Here is an 18,388-nt window from a genome sequence, read left to right on the forward strand (position 1 = left end):
GGTATCTCAGTCTATCCTACACCGAGTATTAACACTGCAGAGGTATCTCAGTCTATCCTACACCCAGTATTAACACTGCAGAGGTATCTCAGTCTATCCTACACCCAGTATTAACACTGCAGAGGTATCTCAGTCTATCCTATACCCAGTATTAACACTGTAGAGGTATCTCAGTCTATCCTACACCCAGTATTAACACTGCAGAGGTATCACAGTCTATCCTACACCCAGTATTAACACTGCAGAGGTATCTCAATCTATCCTACACCCAGTATTAACACTGTAGATGTATCTCAGTCTATCCTACACCCAGTATTAACACTGCAGAGGTATCTCAGTCTATCCTACGCCCAGTATTAACACTGCAGAGGTATCTCAGTCTATCCTACACCCAGTATTAACACTGCAGAGGTATCTCAGTCTATCCTACACCCAGTATTAACACTGCAGAGGTATCTCAGTCTATCCTACACCCAGTATTAACACTGCAGAGGTATCTCAGTCTATCCTACACCCAGTATTAACACTGTAGAGGTATCTCAGTCTATCCTACACCCAGTATTAACACTGCAGAGGTATCTCAGTCTATCCTACACCCAGTATTAACACTGCAGAGGTATCTCAGTCTATCCTACACCCAGTATTAACACTGTAGAGGTATCTCAGTCTATCCTACACCCAGTATTAACACTGAAGAGGTATCTCAGTCCTGTCCTTCCAGACTCCACCCTCACGTCGCCGAGTCTCAAGTAGTTAAACTGCAGTATTTTTCGGCGCATTCATTTCCAACACTTACCCTCTTTAGCTTCAGTTTGTCAGCCTCAGAAGGATCTGTTGAAAGAAAAAGTCACAGGTCAGTTGTGAAGCAATGATCCAGTCCTCAAAGGTGCGAGAGTGAAGGTGGAACTGTCCTTGCTGCTTCCTGAACCCCTCCACAGCTACCAGACCTTCACTACGGATGGGTACCCACCCTGTACCTTCTCATTTGACCTATTATTCAGTATGTCAGTTTATCCTCAACTTGTGTCCTCACCTATACACTCAACTGGACCCTTACCTCATACCCTCAACTGTGCCCTTACCTGTACCCTCACCCTGTATTCTCATACTGTACCCTCACACTCTTTCCTTGCCTGTATCCTCGCCTGTACCCTAACCTCTGTGTCCTTACCCTGTATCCTCACCCTGTATCCTCACCCTGTCTCCTTACCCTGTATCCTCACCCTGCTTTCTCACCTGTAGCCTCACTCTGTACCCTCACCTGTATCCTCACCCTGTATGCTCACCCTGCATCCTCCCTTGTACCCTAGGGACCAGTACTTCCATCAACCCATTGCGCTTCTGCCATAATCCACTGACGTCTACTTGTTCCACTTGGTTGAGGCCAATTGGCAGCTCTAGCCAAGCCTTTTGCAGACACGTGACCCATTTAGCCCTGCCGTTAGGTGCTCTCAACAGGTAAAAGCAGAGTGTAGCACATACTCCAGATTGTACCCAAGCTTCTGCCCAGATTACACTAGGAATACCCAGACACTGGTGACATCAGTAGCAGCCTGCAACAAAAAAAGGTGCCAAGCTTTCTGTCTAAGCTGAAGGGGCACTTTAAATTGAAATATACACCCTATTAAGCACTTGCATTTCCAGATAGAAATAAATTGCCAGAGCTAGAAATGACAAATATGTTTTTAATTATTTCCCCTCTTAAAATTACTCCCATCAAGAACGAGCAATTTCCTTTTTTCACTCGTTGATAAATCATTTTACGCACAGCATCTAAAAGTAGGCAGTAAACAATTCTCATTGGAAAATCTAATGTGAAGAGGAGTTTCTGCAGAAAAATAAAATCAAAGATGGTGTGGAACAGAGATGCTCACAGACTCCAGCTTTGTTAAGTGTATGTTGATCTTGTCTCCAGGATAACGCACATTAGCTGAAAGCTACAAAGATCCTTGCCACTCCACAATCCATACTGCTCCATCCTGATAAAGTAACTGTGCTCTAGGACACCAGGTGGCTGATAAATGCTGCACTTATTATTGTACCTAAATGGTGTCCTGCTGGGAATGCACCTATGGGGGTGAGTATTGGAGCCGCAATGGAGCGTTCAGGGCAGAGCACCAGGACTGTGCCACTAAGTTATACAATCTTGTTGCATTCATGGGAAGAGGTCTATTGTACTTACACCCGGTGTCTGCATGGGCAGGTCTCCACTGTTGCCTTCTATGGGGTCAAAATCCTGAGCGAGGGATCTCAAAGGGATCGCCATCATTTAGGTGGAGTCGAGAGCCCACTAATACTAACACTAACAATAATATTAACACTGATACTAATACTAACATGAATACTCACACTAATGCTAACACTAGCATCATTTTACCACTAATACTAATGCTAATAATAATAATACCAAAAACACTAATAGTAACACTAATGATAACACGAATACTCATACTAATGCTAATAATACTTTTACTAATACTAACACTAACACTAATGCTAACCCTAGTATAAAATTAACACTAATACTCATACTAATGCTAAAACTATTAATAACACTAATACTAATACTCCTACTCCTACTAATGATAATATTAATACTGTTACTAATACAAAAACTAACAATAATAATAACACTAATACTAACACACACTAATGCTAACACTAGCATAATATTACCACTAATACTAACACTAATAATAACACTAATACTAATAGTAACATTAATGCTTACACTAATACTAATACTAATGCTAATACGTATACTGTTACTAATACTAATGCTAACCCTGGTATAATATTAACACTAATACTCGTACTAATGCTAACACTAATAATAACACTAATCTAATATTCTTATTAATGCTCATACGTATACTGTTACTAATACTAACACCAACAATAATAACACCACCAATACAAATAGTAACACTAATGGCAACACTAAAACTTATACTAATGCTAATACTGCTACTAATACTAACAATAATAGCACTAATACTACAAATTATAACACTAATACTCATACTAATGATAATACTTACACTGGTACTGATACTAACACTAACGCTAACCCGAGCATAATATCAACAATAACAATAATAATAACAGTAATACTAATACTAACACAAATAATACTTATACCAATGTTAATACTTATTCTTTTACTAATGCTAACCCTAATAATAACACGAATACTAATACTCATTCTAATGCTAATACTCATACTGTTACTAATACTAACACTAACACCAATGCTAACCTAATAATATTAACACTAATACTAACAATAATGCTAACACTAATACTCATACTAATGCTAACACTAATAATAACACTAATACTAATGCTAATACTTATACTGTTACTAATATTAACACCAACAATAATAACCCTAATACTAATAGTAACACTAATGCTAACAGTAATACTCATACTAACACTAATATTAACACTAATTATAACGCTAATACTCATACTGTTACTAATACTAACACTAACACCAATGCTAACCCTACCATAATATTAACACTAAAACTAACACTAATAATATTAACACTAATACTAACATTAATGATAACACTAATACTCATACTAATGCTAATACTTATACTGTTACTAATACTAACAGTAACATTAATAATACCACTAATACTAAAAGTAACACTAATGCTAATACTTATACTGTTGCTAGTGCTAAAACTAACCATAATATTAACACTAATACTAGCATCATATTACCACTAATACTAACACAAATAATAGCAATAACACTAATACTCATACTAATGCTAACACCAATATAACACTAATACTGATGCTAATACTTATACTGTTACTAATACTAACACCAACAATAATAACACTAATACTAATAGTAACACTAATGCTAACAGTAATACTCATACTAACACTAACACGAACACTAATAATAACGATAATACTCATACTGTTACTAATACTAACACCAATTCTAACCCTACCATAATGTTAACACTAATACTAACACGAACACTAATAATAATAACACTAATACTAACATTAATGATAACACTAATACTCATACTAATGTTAATACTTATACTGTTACTAATACTAACACCAACAATAATAATAACACCAATACTAATAGTAACACTAATTCTCATACTACTGCTAATACTTACACTGTTACAAATACTAACAATAATAATAACACTAATACTAATAGTAACACTAATTATAACACTAATAGTCTAGCATAATATTAACACTAATACTAACACGAACACTAATAATAACACTAATGATAACACTAATAATAATAACACTAATACTATTAGTAACACTAACGATAACACTAATACTCATACTAGTGCTAATACTTATACTGTTACCATGTTACTTATACTGTAGCATAACACTAACACTAACAATAGTAATGACACAAATACTAATACTAACAGGAATACTCCTACTAATACTTATACTGTTACAGATACTAACACTAACAATAATAATAACACTAATACTAACACTAATACTAATAGTAACACTAATGATAACACTAATACTCATACTAATGGTAATACTTATACTGTTGCTAATACTAAGGCTAACCCTGGCCTAATATTAACACTAATACTAATGTTAACACAAATACTGCTATTAATATAAACACCAACACAAATACTAATACAAAAACTAACACTACTGCTAACACTTTCACTAATACTAAAGCTACCACTAACATAATACTAACATTAATGCTTAAGCTAATACTTATACTAATACCGAAACTAACACTTATTCTAACACTAATACTATTACTAATATGAACACAAAAACTAACACTAATATTACCACTAATACTAAAGCTAACACTAATACTGATACTAATACTAACATGAATGCTATAACTAACAGCAATACTGGCAGTAATACTAATCCTCACACTATTAATCATACTAACACTAATACTGGTTCAAATACTAACACTAATGCCAGCCCTAACATAATGCTATTCTAATACTAACACTAATGCTAACACTAACATAGCACTATTACTAATGCTAACACTAATACTTATAATACACTAACACTAATACAAAAACTAGCATACTAATGTGGATACTAATTCTAAGACTTATACTAACACTAACATAATACTAACACTTATACTAGTGCTAGTACTAATACTGATACAAACACTAATACTAAAACTATTACTAACACTAATACTATAACTAACATCAATACTAGCACTAATACTAACACTCATTTTAAAACTAAAACTAACACGAACACTAACATAATTCAATACTTTTATGAATGTGAATACTAATACTGATATTACAACTAACACTATTACTAATACTAACACTAATACTAATACCAACACTTATACTAACACTAATACTATTACTAATGGTAACATTTACACGGATACTAATACTAACACATATACTAAAACTTACACTAATACTCACACTAATACTATTACTAACACTAATACTAAAACCAATACTAACACTAACACCCATGCTAAAACTAACATCAATACTGGCTCTAATACTAATCCTAACAATACACTAATACTGATTCAAATATTAATACTCATGCCAACACTAACATAATACTATTCTAATACACTAATGCTAACACTAACATAACACTATTACTAATGATAACACTAATACTTAAAATACACTAACTCTAATACTAAAACTAGCATACTAATGCTGATACTAATTCTAAGACTTATGCTCACACTAACATAATACTAACACTAATACTAATGCTAGAACTCATACTGATACTAATACTGACACTAATACTAATACTCAAACTAAAACTAACACTAATACTATACCTAACATCAATACTAGCACTAATACTAACACTACTTTTTAAACTAACACCAATACTATCACTGACATAATTCTAATACTATTACGATTGTGAATACTAATACTGATATTACTACTAACACTATTACCAATATTACTAACACTAATAGTAATACTCCTACTAACATTAATACTCACAATAATACTATTACTAATGGTAGCACTTACACTGATACTAATACTAACACTAACACAAATACTAAAACCTACACTAATACTTACACTAAAACTGATGATAATACTAACACTAAAGCTAATACTAACACTAACACCCATACTAACTATAATACTGATACTAATACTAACACTACTAATTCTACCACTAACATAATACTAAAACTAAAACTATTATGAACTCTAAGACTAATACTGACACTAATATTAACAGAAACACTAAAACAAACAATAATACTAATAATATACATTAATACAGATACTAATAATAACACTAAAACTGACACTAATATTAATACTAATACTAACACTTGTGCTCAGACTAACACTGATACTAATACTCACACTAACGTAAAAACTAACATAATACTAATACTATAACTAATGATAACATGAATACTGATAGTAATATTAACACTAACACTAATATAATATTAAAACTAACGCTAACACTAACTCTTATACTAATACTGATACTAATACTAACACTACTACTAACACTAACTCGTATACTAACACTAATACTAAAACGAATATATCACTAATGCTAACACTAATACTGATACTAATTCTAACACTAACAGTAAAGCTAACATTAATACTAACAAACATACTAATATCGACACTAACATATTACTAATAGTATTACTAATGCTAATACTAGCGCTAATGCTGATACTAATACTATTACTAATGCAATCACTAATACTGATACTAATGCTAACACTAATACTATAACTCATGCTAACACTTATACTAATAGTATTTCTAATAATAACAATAATACTATTATTAAATCTAACTCAAATACTGATACTAATACTAACACTAATACTAAAACTAACACTAATACTAACACTAATGCTATTACTAATGTTAACATTACTACTAACACTAATACTGATACAAATACTAACACTCATGCTAATACTAATACTCACACTAATACTATTACTAATGCTAACACTAATACTATAACTAATGCTAACACTAATACTATAACTAATGCTAACACTAATACTGATACTAATATTAATACTAACACTAATACCATTACTAATCCAAACACTAATACTAACACGAACACTAATAATAATAACACTAATACTAACATTAATGATAACACTAATACTCATACTAATGTTAATACTTATACTGTTACTAATACTAACACCAACAATAATAATAACACCAATACTAATAGTAACACTAATTCTCATACTACTGCTAATACTTATACTGTTACAAATACTAACAATAATAATAACACTAATACTAATAGTAACACTAATTATAACACTAATAGTCTAGCATAATATTAACACTAATACTAACACGAACACTAATAATAACACTAATGATAACACTAATAATAATAACACTAATACTATTAGTAACACTAACGATAACACTAATACTCATACTAGTGCTAATACTTATACTGTTACCATGTTACTTATACTGTAGCATAACACTAACACTAACAATAGTAATGACACAAATACTAATACTAACAGGAATACTCCTACTAATACTTATACTGTTACAGATACTAACACTAACAATAATAATAACACTAATACTAACACTAATACTAATAGTAACACTAATGATAACACTAATACTCATACTAATGGTAATACTTATACTGTTGCTAATACTAAGGCTAACCCTGGCCTAATATTAACACTAATACTAATGTTAACACAAATACTGATATTAATATAAACACCAACACAAATACTAATACAAAAACTAACACTACTGCTAACACTTTCACTAATACTAAAGCTACCACTAACATAATACTAACATTAATGCTTATGCTAATACTTATACTAATACCGAAACTAACACTTATTCTAACACTAATACTATTACTAATATGAACACAAAAACTAACACTAATATTACCACTAATACTAAAGCTAACACTAATACTGATACTAATACTAACATGAATGCTATAACTAACAGCAATACTGGCACTAATACTAATCCTCACACTATTAATCATACTAACACTAATACTGGTTCAAATACTAACACTAATGCCAGCCCTAACATAATGCTATTCTAATACTAACACTAATGCTAGCACTAACATAGCACTATTACTAATGCTAACACTAATACTTATAATACACTAACACTAATACAAAAACTAGCATACTAATGTGGATACTAATTCTAAGACTTATACTAACACTAACATAATACTAACACTAATACTAGTGCTAGAACTAATACTGATACAAACACTAATACTAAAACTATTACTAACACTAATACTATAACTAACATCAATACCAGCACTAATACTAACACTCATTTTTAAACTAAAACTAACACGAACGCTAACATAATTCAATACTTTTATGAATGTGAATACTAATACTGATATTACAACTAACACTATTACTAATACTAACACTAATACTAATACCAACACTTATACTAACACTAATACTATTACTAATGGTAACATTTACACGGATACTAATACTAACACATATACTAAAACTTACACTAATACTATTACTAACACTAATGCTAATACTAACACTAATGCTAACACTAATACTAAAACCAATACTAACACTAACACCCATGCTAAAACTAACATCAATACTGGCTCTAATACTGATCCTAACAATACACTAATACTGATTCAAATATTAATACTCATGCCAACACTAACATAATACTATTCTAATACACTAATGCTAACACTAACATAACACTATTACTAATGATAACACTAATACTTAAAATACACTAACTCTAATACTAAAACTAGCATACTATTGCTGATACTAATTCTAAGACTTATGCTCACACTAACATAATACTGGATGGATGGGTTTTTATATAGCGCAATATCACCGCCAGGTCTCAAAGCGCTTTGCATTGGGAACCCGTCCTGGTTTTTCCCTGTGAGATAGCCCCTTACTGGGTATCCCCAAGGTGAAAGCCAGGCATCCCGCCGCGGGGGGCCGTAGTGGAGATTAAGCAAGCTATTGCCCAGAGTTGCAGAGTGTGAACCTGTGATTCGAGTAGGCACCGAAGCGAGAATTACCGAGTCCGTGGACATTTTGGGCTCAAGACCCTGCCGCGTCGGGAATTTAACCCTGGTCCCGGGTCTGATCTCAGCGTCCGGGTCTGCCTCCTCTAACCAGTGAGCCACACTTCTCCACTAACTACTAACACTAATACTAATGCTAGAACTCATACTGATACTAATACTGACACTAATACTAATACTCAAACTAAAACTAACACTAATACTATACCTAACATCAATACTAGCACTAATACTAACACTACTTTTTAAACTAACACCAATACTAACACTGACATAATTCTAATACTATTACGATTGTGAATACTAATACTGATATTACTACTAACACTATTACCAATATTACTAACACTAATAGTAATACTCCTACTAACATTAATACTCACAATAATACTATTACTAATGGTAGCACTTACACTGATACTAATACTAACACTAACACAAATACTAAAACCTACACTAATACTTACACTAAAACTGATGATAATACTAACACTAAAGCTAATACTAACACTAACACCCATACTAACTATAATACTGATACTAATACTAACACTACTAATTCTACCACTAACATAATACTAAAACTAAAACTATTATGAACTCTAAGACTAATACTGACACTAATATTAACAGAAACACTAAAACAAACAATAATACTAATAATATACATTAATACAGATACTAATAATAACACTAAAACTGACACTAATATTAATACTAATACTTGTGCTCAGACTAACACTGATACTAATACTCACACTAACGTAAAAACTAACATAATACTAATACTATAACTAATGAATACTGATAGTAATATTAACACTAACACTAATATAATATTAAAACTAACGCTAACACTAACTCTTATACTAATACTGATACTAATACTAACACTACTACTAACACTAACTCGTATACTAACACTAATACTAAAACGAATATATCACTAATGCTAACACTAATACTGATACTAATTCTAACACTAACAGTAAAGCTAACATTAATACTAACAAACATACTAATATCGACACTAACATATTACTAATAGTATTACTAATGCTAATACTAGCGCTAATGCTGATACTAATACTATTACTAATGCAATCACTAATACTGATACTAATGCTAACACTAATACTATAACTCATGCTAACACTTATACTAATAGTATTTCTAATATCTAACTCAAATACTGATACTAATACTAACACTAATACTAAAACTAACACTAATACTAACACTAATGCTATTACTAATGTTAACATTACTACTAACACTAATACTGATACAAATACTAACACTCATGCTAATACTAATACTCACACTAATACTATTACTAATGGTAACACTAATACTATAACTAATGCTAACACTAATACTGATACTAATATTAATACTAACACTAATACCATTACTAATCCAAACACTAATACTAACACGAACACTAATAATAACAACACTAATACTAACATTAATGATAACACTAATACTCATACTAATGTTAATACTTATACTGTTACTAATACTAACACCAACAATAATAATAACACCAATACTAATAGTAACACTAATTCTCATACTACTGCTAATACTTATACTGTTACAAATACTAACAATAATAATAACACTAATACTAATAGTAACACTAATTATAACATTAATAGTCTAGCATAATATTAACACTAATACTAACACGAACACTAATAATAACACTAATGATAACACTAATAATAATAACACTAATACTATTAGTAACACTAACGATAACACTAATACTCATACTAGTGCTAATACTTATACTGTTACCATGTTACTTATACTGTAGCATAACACTAACACTAACAATAGTAATGACACAAATACTAATACTAACAGGAATACTCCTACTAATACTTATACTGTTACAGATACTAACACTAACAATAATAATAACACTAATACTAACACTAATACTAATAGTAACACTAATGATAACACTAATACTCATACTAATGGTAATACTTATACTGTTGCTAATACTAAGGCTAACCCTGGCCTAATATTAACACTAATACTAATGTTAACACAAATACTGATATTAATATAAACACCAACACAAATACTAATACAAAAACTAACACTACTGCTAACACTTTCACTAATACTAAAGCTACCACTAACATAATACTAACATTAATGCTTATGCTAATACTTATACTAATACCGAAACTAACACTTATTCTAACACTAATACTATTACTAATATGAACACAAAAACTAACACTAATATTACCACTAATACTAAAGCTAACACTAATACTGATACTAATACTAACATGAATGCTATAACTAACAGCAATACTGGCACTAATACTAATCCTCACACTATTAATCATACTAACACTAATACTGGTTCAAATACTAACACTAATGCCAGCCCTAACATAATGCTATTCTAATACTAACACTAATGCTAGCACTAACATAGCACTATTACTAATGCTAACACTAATACTTATAATACACTAACACTAATACAAAAACTAGCATACTAATGTGGATACTAATTCTAAGACTTATACTAACACTAACATAATACTAACACTAATACTAGTGCTAGAACTAATACTGATACAAACACTAATACTAAAACTATTACTAACACTAATACTATAACTAACATCAATACCAGCACTAATACTAACACTCATTTTTAAACTAAAACTAACACGAACGCTAACATAATTCAATACTTTTATGAATGTGAATACTAATACTGATATTACAACTAACACTATTACTAATACTAACACTAATACTAATACCAACACTTATACTAACACTAATACTATTACTAATGGTAACATTTACACGGATACTAATACTAACACATATACTAAAACTTACACTAATACTATTACTAACAGTAATGCTAATACTAACACTAATGCTAACACTAATACTAAAACCAATACTAACACTAACACCCATGCTAAAACTAACATCAATACTGGCTCTAATACTGATCCTAACAATACACTAATACTGATTCAAATATTAATACTCATGCCAACACTAACATAATACTATTCTAATACATTAATTCTAACACTAACATAACACTATTACTAATGATAACACTAATACTTAAAATACACTAACTCTAATACTAAAACTAGCATACTAATGCTGATACTAATTCTAAGACTTATGCTCACACTAACATAATACTAACACTAATACTAATGCTAGAACTCATACTGATACTAATACTAACACTAATACTAATACTCAAACTAAAACTAACACTAATACTATACCTAACATCAATACTAGCACTAATACTAACACTACTTTTTAAACTAACACCAATACTAACACTGACATAATTCTAATACTATTACGATTGTGAATACTAATACTGATATTACTACTAACACTATTACCAATATTACTAACACTAATAGTAATACTCATACTAACATTAATACTCACAATAATACTATTACTAATCAATCAATCAATCATGGACATTTATATAGCGCACTGCTTACCCGGAGGGTCTCAAGGCGCTTGGGGGGGGGGGGTGCTGCTACTGCTCGAACAGCCAGGTCTTGAGCTTCTTCCTGAAGGAGAGGTGGTCTTGGGTCAGGCGCAGGTCGGTCGGGAGGGAGTTCCAGGTCTTGGCGGCCAGGTGGGAGAAGGACCTTCCTCCTGTTGTCGATCTTCGGATGCGGGGGACGGCGGCGAGGGCGTGACTGGCTGATCGGAGGTGGCGTTTGGGAGCGTAGAAGTTGATGCGGTTGTTTAGGTAGCTCGGGCCTTGGTCGTGTAGGGCTTTGTGTGCGTGGGTGAGGAGACGGAAGGTGATTCTCTTGTTGACGGGGAGCCAGTGCAGGTCTCTCAGATGTCCGGAGATGTGGCTGCGTCGGGGGATGTCGAGGATGAGTCTGGCTGAGGCGTTCTGGATCCGCTGGAGTCTCTTCTGGAGCTTGGCGGTGGTTCCGGCGTAGAGGGCGTTGCCGTAGTCCAGTCGGCTGGTGACGAGGGCCTGGGTGACCGTCTTCCTGGTCTCGGTGGGGATCCACCGGAAGATCTTTCGTAGCATGCGCAGGATGTTGAAGCATGACGAGGAGACGGCGTTGACTTGTCTGGTCATGGAGAGGGAGGAGTCCAGGATGAAGCCCAGGTTGCGTGCGTGGTCTGTCGGTGTGGGTGCAGTGCCCAGGGCGGGGGGCCACCAGGAGTCGTCCCAGGCGGAGGGCGAGGAGCCCAGGATGAGGACTTCCGTCTTGTCTGAGTTCAGTTTCAGGCGGCTGGTCGTCATCCATTCGGCTACATCTTTCATCCCTTCGTGAAGGTTGGCTCTGGAAGCGGCGGGGTCGTTGGTCAGTGAGAGGATCAGCTGGGTGTCATCGGCGTAGGAGATGATGTTCAGGTTGTGTTGGCGTGCGATGGGCGCGAGGGGGCTCATGTAGACGTTGAAGAGGGTGGGGCTCAGCGAGGATCCTTGAGGGACGCCGCAGATGACTTCGGTGGCCTCTGACTTGTACGGTGGTAGGCGGACTCTCTGTGTTCTTCCGTCGAGGAAGGAGACGATCCATTCCAGTGCCTTTTCCTGAATTCCGACGTTGCTGAGGCGCTGCACTAGGGTGCGGTGGCAGACAGTGTCGAATGCCGCGGAGAGGTCTAGGAGGATGAGGGCCGCTGTTTCTCCGTTGTCCATCAGGGCTCGGATGTCATCGGTGGCAGCGATCAGAGCGGTCTCGGTGCTGTGGTTGGCTCGGAAGCCAGACTGTGAGGGGTCGAGGGATCCATTCGTCTCGAGGAAGGCGGCCAGCTGTTTGTTGACGGTCTTCTCGATGACTTTGGCTGGAAACGGGAGGAGCGAGATGGGGCGGTAGTTCTTGAGTTCGGTGGGGTCCGCTGTTGGTTTCTTAAGTAGAGCGCTGAGTTCGGCGTGCTTCCAGCTCTCCGGGAAGGTGGCGGTGTCGAAGGAGGTGTTGATGATGTCCCGCAGGTGGGGTGCGATGACAGCGTCGGCCTTGTTGAAGACGTGGTGAGGGCACGGGTCGGTCGGAGATCCGGAGTGGATGGAGTTCATCATGCGGACGGTGTCATCGGTGCTGATCGGAGTCCAGGCGCGGAGGGTGGTGGTGGGTGGTGTTGCTGCGGTCTTTGTGTGCGATGGTTGACTACTGAAGCTGTTGTGTATGTCTGCGATCTTGTTGTGGAAGTAGGAGGCGAGGGAGTTGCAGAGGTCTTGCGATGGGGTGATGTCGTTGTTACCGGCGTTGGGGTTGGAGAGCTCTTTCACGATGTTGAAGAGTTCCTTGCAGTTGTGTGCGTTGGTGTCCAGTCGGTCCTTGAATGCAGTTTTCTTGGTGGCGCGGATCAGTTGGTGGTGCTTCCGGGTGGCAAGCTTGAGGGTGGTCATGTTGCCCGCGGTAGGTTCCCTTCTCCAGACTTTCTCGAGGGCTCGGCAGTTCTTCTTGGAGCTCTTGAGTTCGTCGGTGAACCATGGGGCTTTCTTGCTGCCGGGTCTGCTGGGCGGGGTCCTCAGAGGGGCGAGTTCGTCCGCGCAGTTGCTGATCCACTTTGTGAGGTTGTCGGCGGCCTGGCTGGGGTTCGCTGAGCTGGCGGGAGGGTGCTGACTCAGGGAGGCGGTGAGCTGGTCGGCTGTGATCTTGTTCCAGCTTCTTCGGGCAGCCTGTTGCTGGTGGTGGTGGGTCGTCGTTCTTCTGAAGGTGAAGTGGACGCAGATGTGGTCCGTCCAGTGGAGTCCTGTGGCGTGGCTGAAGGCGATGTCTTTGCTGGATGAGAAGACGGCGTCGAGTGTGTGTCCGGCGAGGTGGGTGGGGGTGGTCACCAGTTGCTTGAGTCCCAGGTTTGCGAGGTTTTCCAGCACGGTGGTCGTGTTGCGGTCGTCGTTGTTCTCCAGGTGGAAGTTGAGGTCCCCGAGGAGGATGTAGTCGGCTGAGGGGAGGGCGAGCGGGTAACTAATGGTAACACTTACACTGATACTAATACTAACACTAACACAAATACTAAAACCTACACTAATACTTACACTAAAACTGATGATAATACTAACACTAAAGCTAATGCTAACACTAACACCCATACTAACTATAATACTGATACTAATACTAACACTACTAATTCTACCACTAACATAATACTAAAACTAAAACTATTATGAACTCTAAGACTAATACTGACACTAATATTAACAGAAACACTAAAACGAACAATAATACTAATAATATACATTAATACAGATACTAATAATAACACTAAAACGGACACTAATATTAATACTAATACTAACACTTGTGCTCAGACTAATACTGATACTAATACTCACACTAACGTAAAAACTAACATAATACTAATACTATAACTAATGATAACATGAATACTGATAGTAATATTAACACTAACACTAATATAATATTAAAACTAACGCTAACACTAACTCTTATACTAATACTGATACTAATACTAACACTACTACTAACACTAACTCGTATACTAACACTAATACTAAAACGAATATATCACTAATGCTAACACTAATACTGATACTAATTCTAACACTAACAGTAAAGCTAACATTAATACTAACAAACATACTAATATCGACACTAACATATTACTAATAGTATTACTAATGCTAATACTAGCGCTAATGCTGATACTAATACTATTACTAATGCAAGCACTAATACGGATACTAATACTAATGCTAACACTAATACTATTACTCATGCTAACACTTATACTAATAGTATTTCTAATAATAACAATAATACTATTATTAAATCTAACTCAAATACTGATACTAATACTAACACTAATACTAAAACTAACACTAATACTAACACTAATGCTATTACTAATGTTAATATTACTACTAACACTAATACTGATACAAATACTAACACTCATGCTAATACTAATACTCACACTAATACTATTACTAATGCTAACACTAATACTATAACTAATGCTAACACTAATACTGATACTAATATTAATACTAACACTAACACTAATACCATTACTAATCCAAACACTAATACTATTACTATTACTAATATTAATACTGACACAAATACTAACACCAAGACTCTAAGACTAACACTAACGCTAATACTAACACTTCTACCCTAATAATATGTTGAATCCCAACCTAAAACAATCTATTCTGAAATATTCTGGGGCATTAGGTGGTACTGTGATTGCCTAGTGGCCCCTCCAGCATGGCCCCTTATGCCCCCACACAAAAATATGTGTTTTTGTAAAATAGGTGCCTGATATGGCAATCCATAGCTTTATGCATAGGGTCAGTTCCAGACAACTGGTGTGGGCTGTACACAAATCTATGTCCTTGTGAGTCTGATGCAATAGAAATGCCATCCCATGTTATGTTAGCAATGTAACAATGTTTGATCCAATAAGGCCTATTAGTGAAGTGGGATAAATTTTCAAAACACAATACTCAGAGACCCCACTCGGCCAGTAATTAACATTTAGTCTGAGAAAAAGCTCAACACACACATCAATTGTGTGTGCTTATGAATTTTTCTCAATTGTTTTTCATACTTACTTATCATTTTCTTGATATAAATCAAGTCCATCTGGTACAATCAAAACATATGAATTTAAAGGAAACTCTATTGCTGAACCTTAGTCACTAAGGTTCAGCAATAGAGTTTCCTTTAAACCGTGATGTTTTTATGTCTGTTTGTGTTGTGACCTTTACCAATTGCGTGTTATTTTTGTTTATTTGTTTCTCTATGTTTTGACTGTACCAGATGGACTTGATTGATATCAATAAAATGATAAACAAGTATGAAAAACTTTTTAGATAAATTCGTAAGCACACAAGATTGAAGTGTATATTGTGCTCTTTCTCAGACTAAAGGATAATTACTGTACCTCGTGATATAATGGCTTGTCTGTTGTACATCAAAGTACACAGCAGTATCATGACTGGGTTGCTCCCCCTATATTGGGGGTTGCTGGGTTGAAGAACTGGATCATGTTAGCCAATGGATATTCAAATATGCACTGTTTTATGGTAATTTCTATGCTAAATTTGGTTGTAAGTGTATGGGCAAAATGTAGCTAATGTTTTAAATTCTTGTTGTTTTATCTTTGATTTGACTTTTTGCATTGAGTTTGTTAGTGCTAGACATTTTGTTTGTTAAGCAAAGTTGTATACATATATAAAAATAAAAAAAACAATAATGTTAATCCTTGCTCTCAATCTGCCCAATTGCTAAGTTCCCTCTGATGTTCACTGCCTGACTTCTTTGGTTTTAATGGTCTCTCCATGCTCAATCATCACCTTTATCCCTGCCCTCCCCCCATCCAATGCAGCAGCACAGCAAGAACATGCCATTCACGCCTTGTATCTTGTCGCGTACTCATTATGTTAATTTTACATTCTCTGCATTAGAACATTAGGATTGAGAGCTTTTTTGAAGTCAATAAAGGGGCTCAGGACGAATAATGGCTGGCACAGACCATCTGCTGAAACATTCCAATGTTTCTCTTTTTGTGTCTGTATTTTTAATTAATAACATTCTACCCTGAGTCGTTGGAATGTTCTAATAGCCTAATAGCCCTTCTGTCTCGGGATTTAAATACCTTCACCCTTAGGGTCAGGACCTTTAACAAATGTTATTGCCTTTAGCAGTGGGCTATAACATTTAATGTGAACAATGGAGTAGCGGGGGCTCTACTGAAGACTGTGGAGGGGCTCAGATTCAGTAGCTGCTGGTATGGACCTTCTGCGACATTTCATTGTTTTCGTTATTATTTCAATTTATAATTTAGAACTTTCTACCCTTAGTAGGTGAAATGTTCTAATAGCACTATAGCCCTTAGGCCTCAGGCTGTAGCAGTTGCAAAAGGCCCCTGCCTTGATATAGGCCCTCGCCTGCGGCTTGAGCCACTAAATAGCTCGTGTTAGAGGTCTTTAATAACTGTTATTGTACTCAGATAATGGCTATAAATCTTAAGTAATAGCTATATTATATGCCAGGCTTCACTTCCAACTTTACCACTTTCATCCATCACTGTGTTTCTTTCAAACTCTACTGTGCATACACATTCTACTTCACATTACTCTCCACTTTCCAGGTTTTCTATTACAAGAGACTGCTTCCGACACCCATGCCGGAGATGCAAGAGAATGCTTCTGACACCCATGCCGGAGATGCAAGAGACTGCTTCTGACACCCATGCCGGAGAT

The 18,388-nt window shown here is 35.1% G+C and overlaps 1 protein-coding gene across 4 annotated transcripts in view; it reads right to left on the minus strand.

Annotated features, from left to right (window-relative positions):
• PTPRN (protein tyrosine phosphatase receptor type N) overlaps window positions 1-18,388 on the minus strand; it is a 352,125-nt gene that overhangs the window by 144,768 nt on the left and 188,969 nt on the right. For all 4 annotated transcript variants that reach the window (XM_078679171.1, XM_078679173.1, XM_078679172.1 and 1 more), the window contains exon 8: window positions 797-831. In XM_078679171.1, coding sequence (XP_078535297.1) covers window positions 797-831 — 35 coding nt within the window. The remainder of the gene's footprint in view (window positions 1-796; window positions 832-18,388) is intronic.

Source organism: Lissotriton helveticus, chromosome 3_1, assembly GCF_964261635.1.
Source record: "Lissotriton helveticus chromosome 3_1, aLisHel1.1, whole genome shotgun sequence".
Lineage (NCBI taxonomy): Eukaryota > Metazoa > Chordata > Amphibia > Caudata > Salamandridae > Lissotriton > Lissotriton helveticus.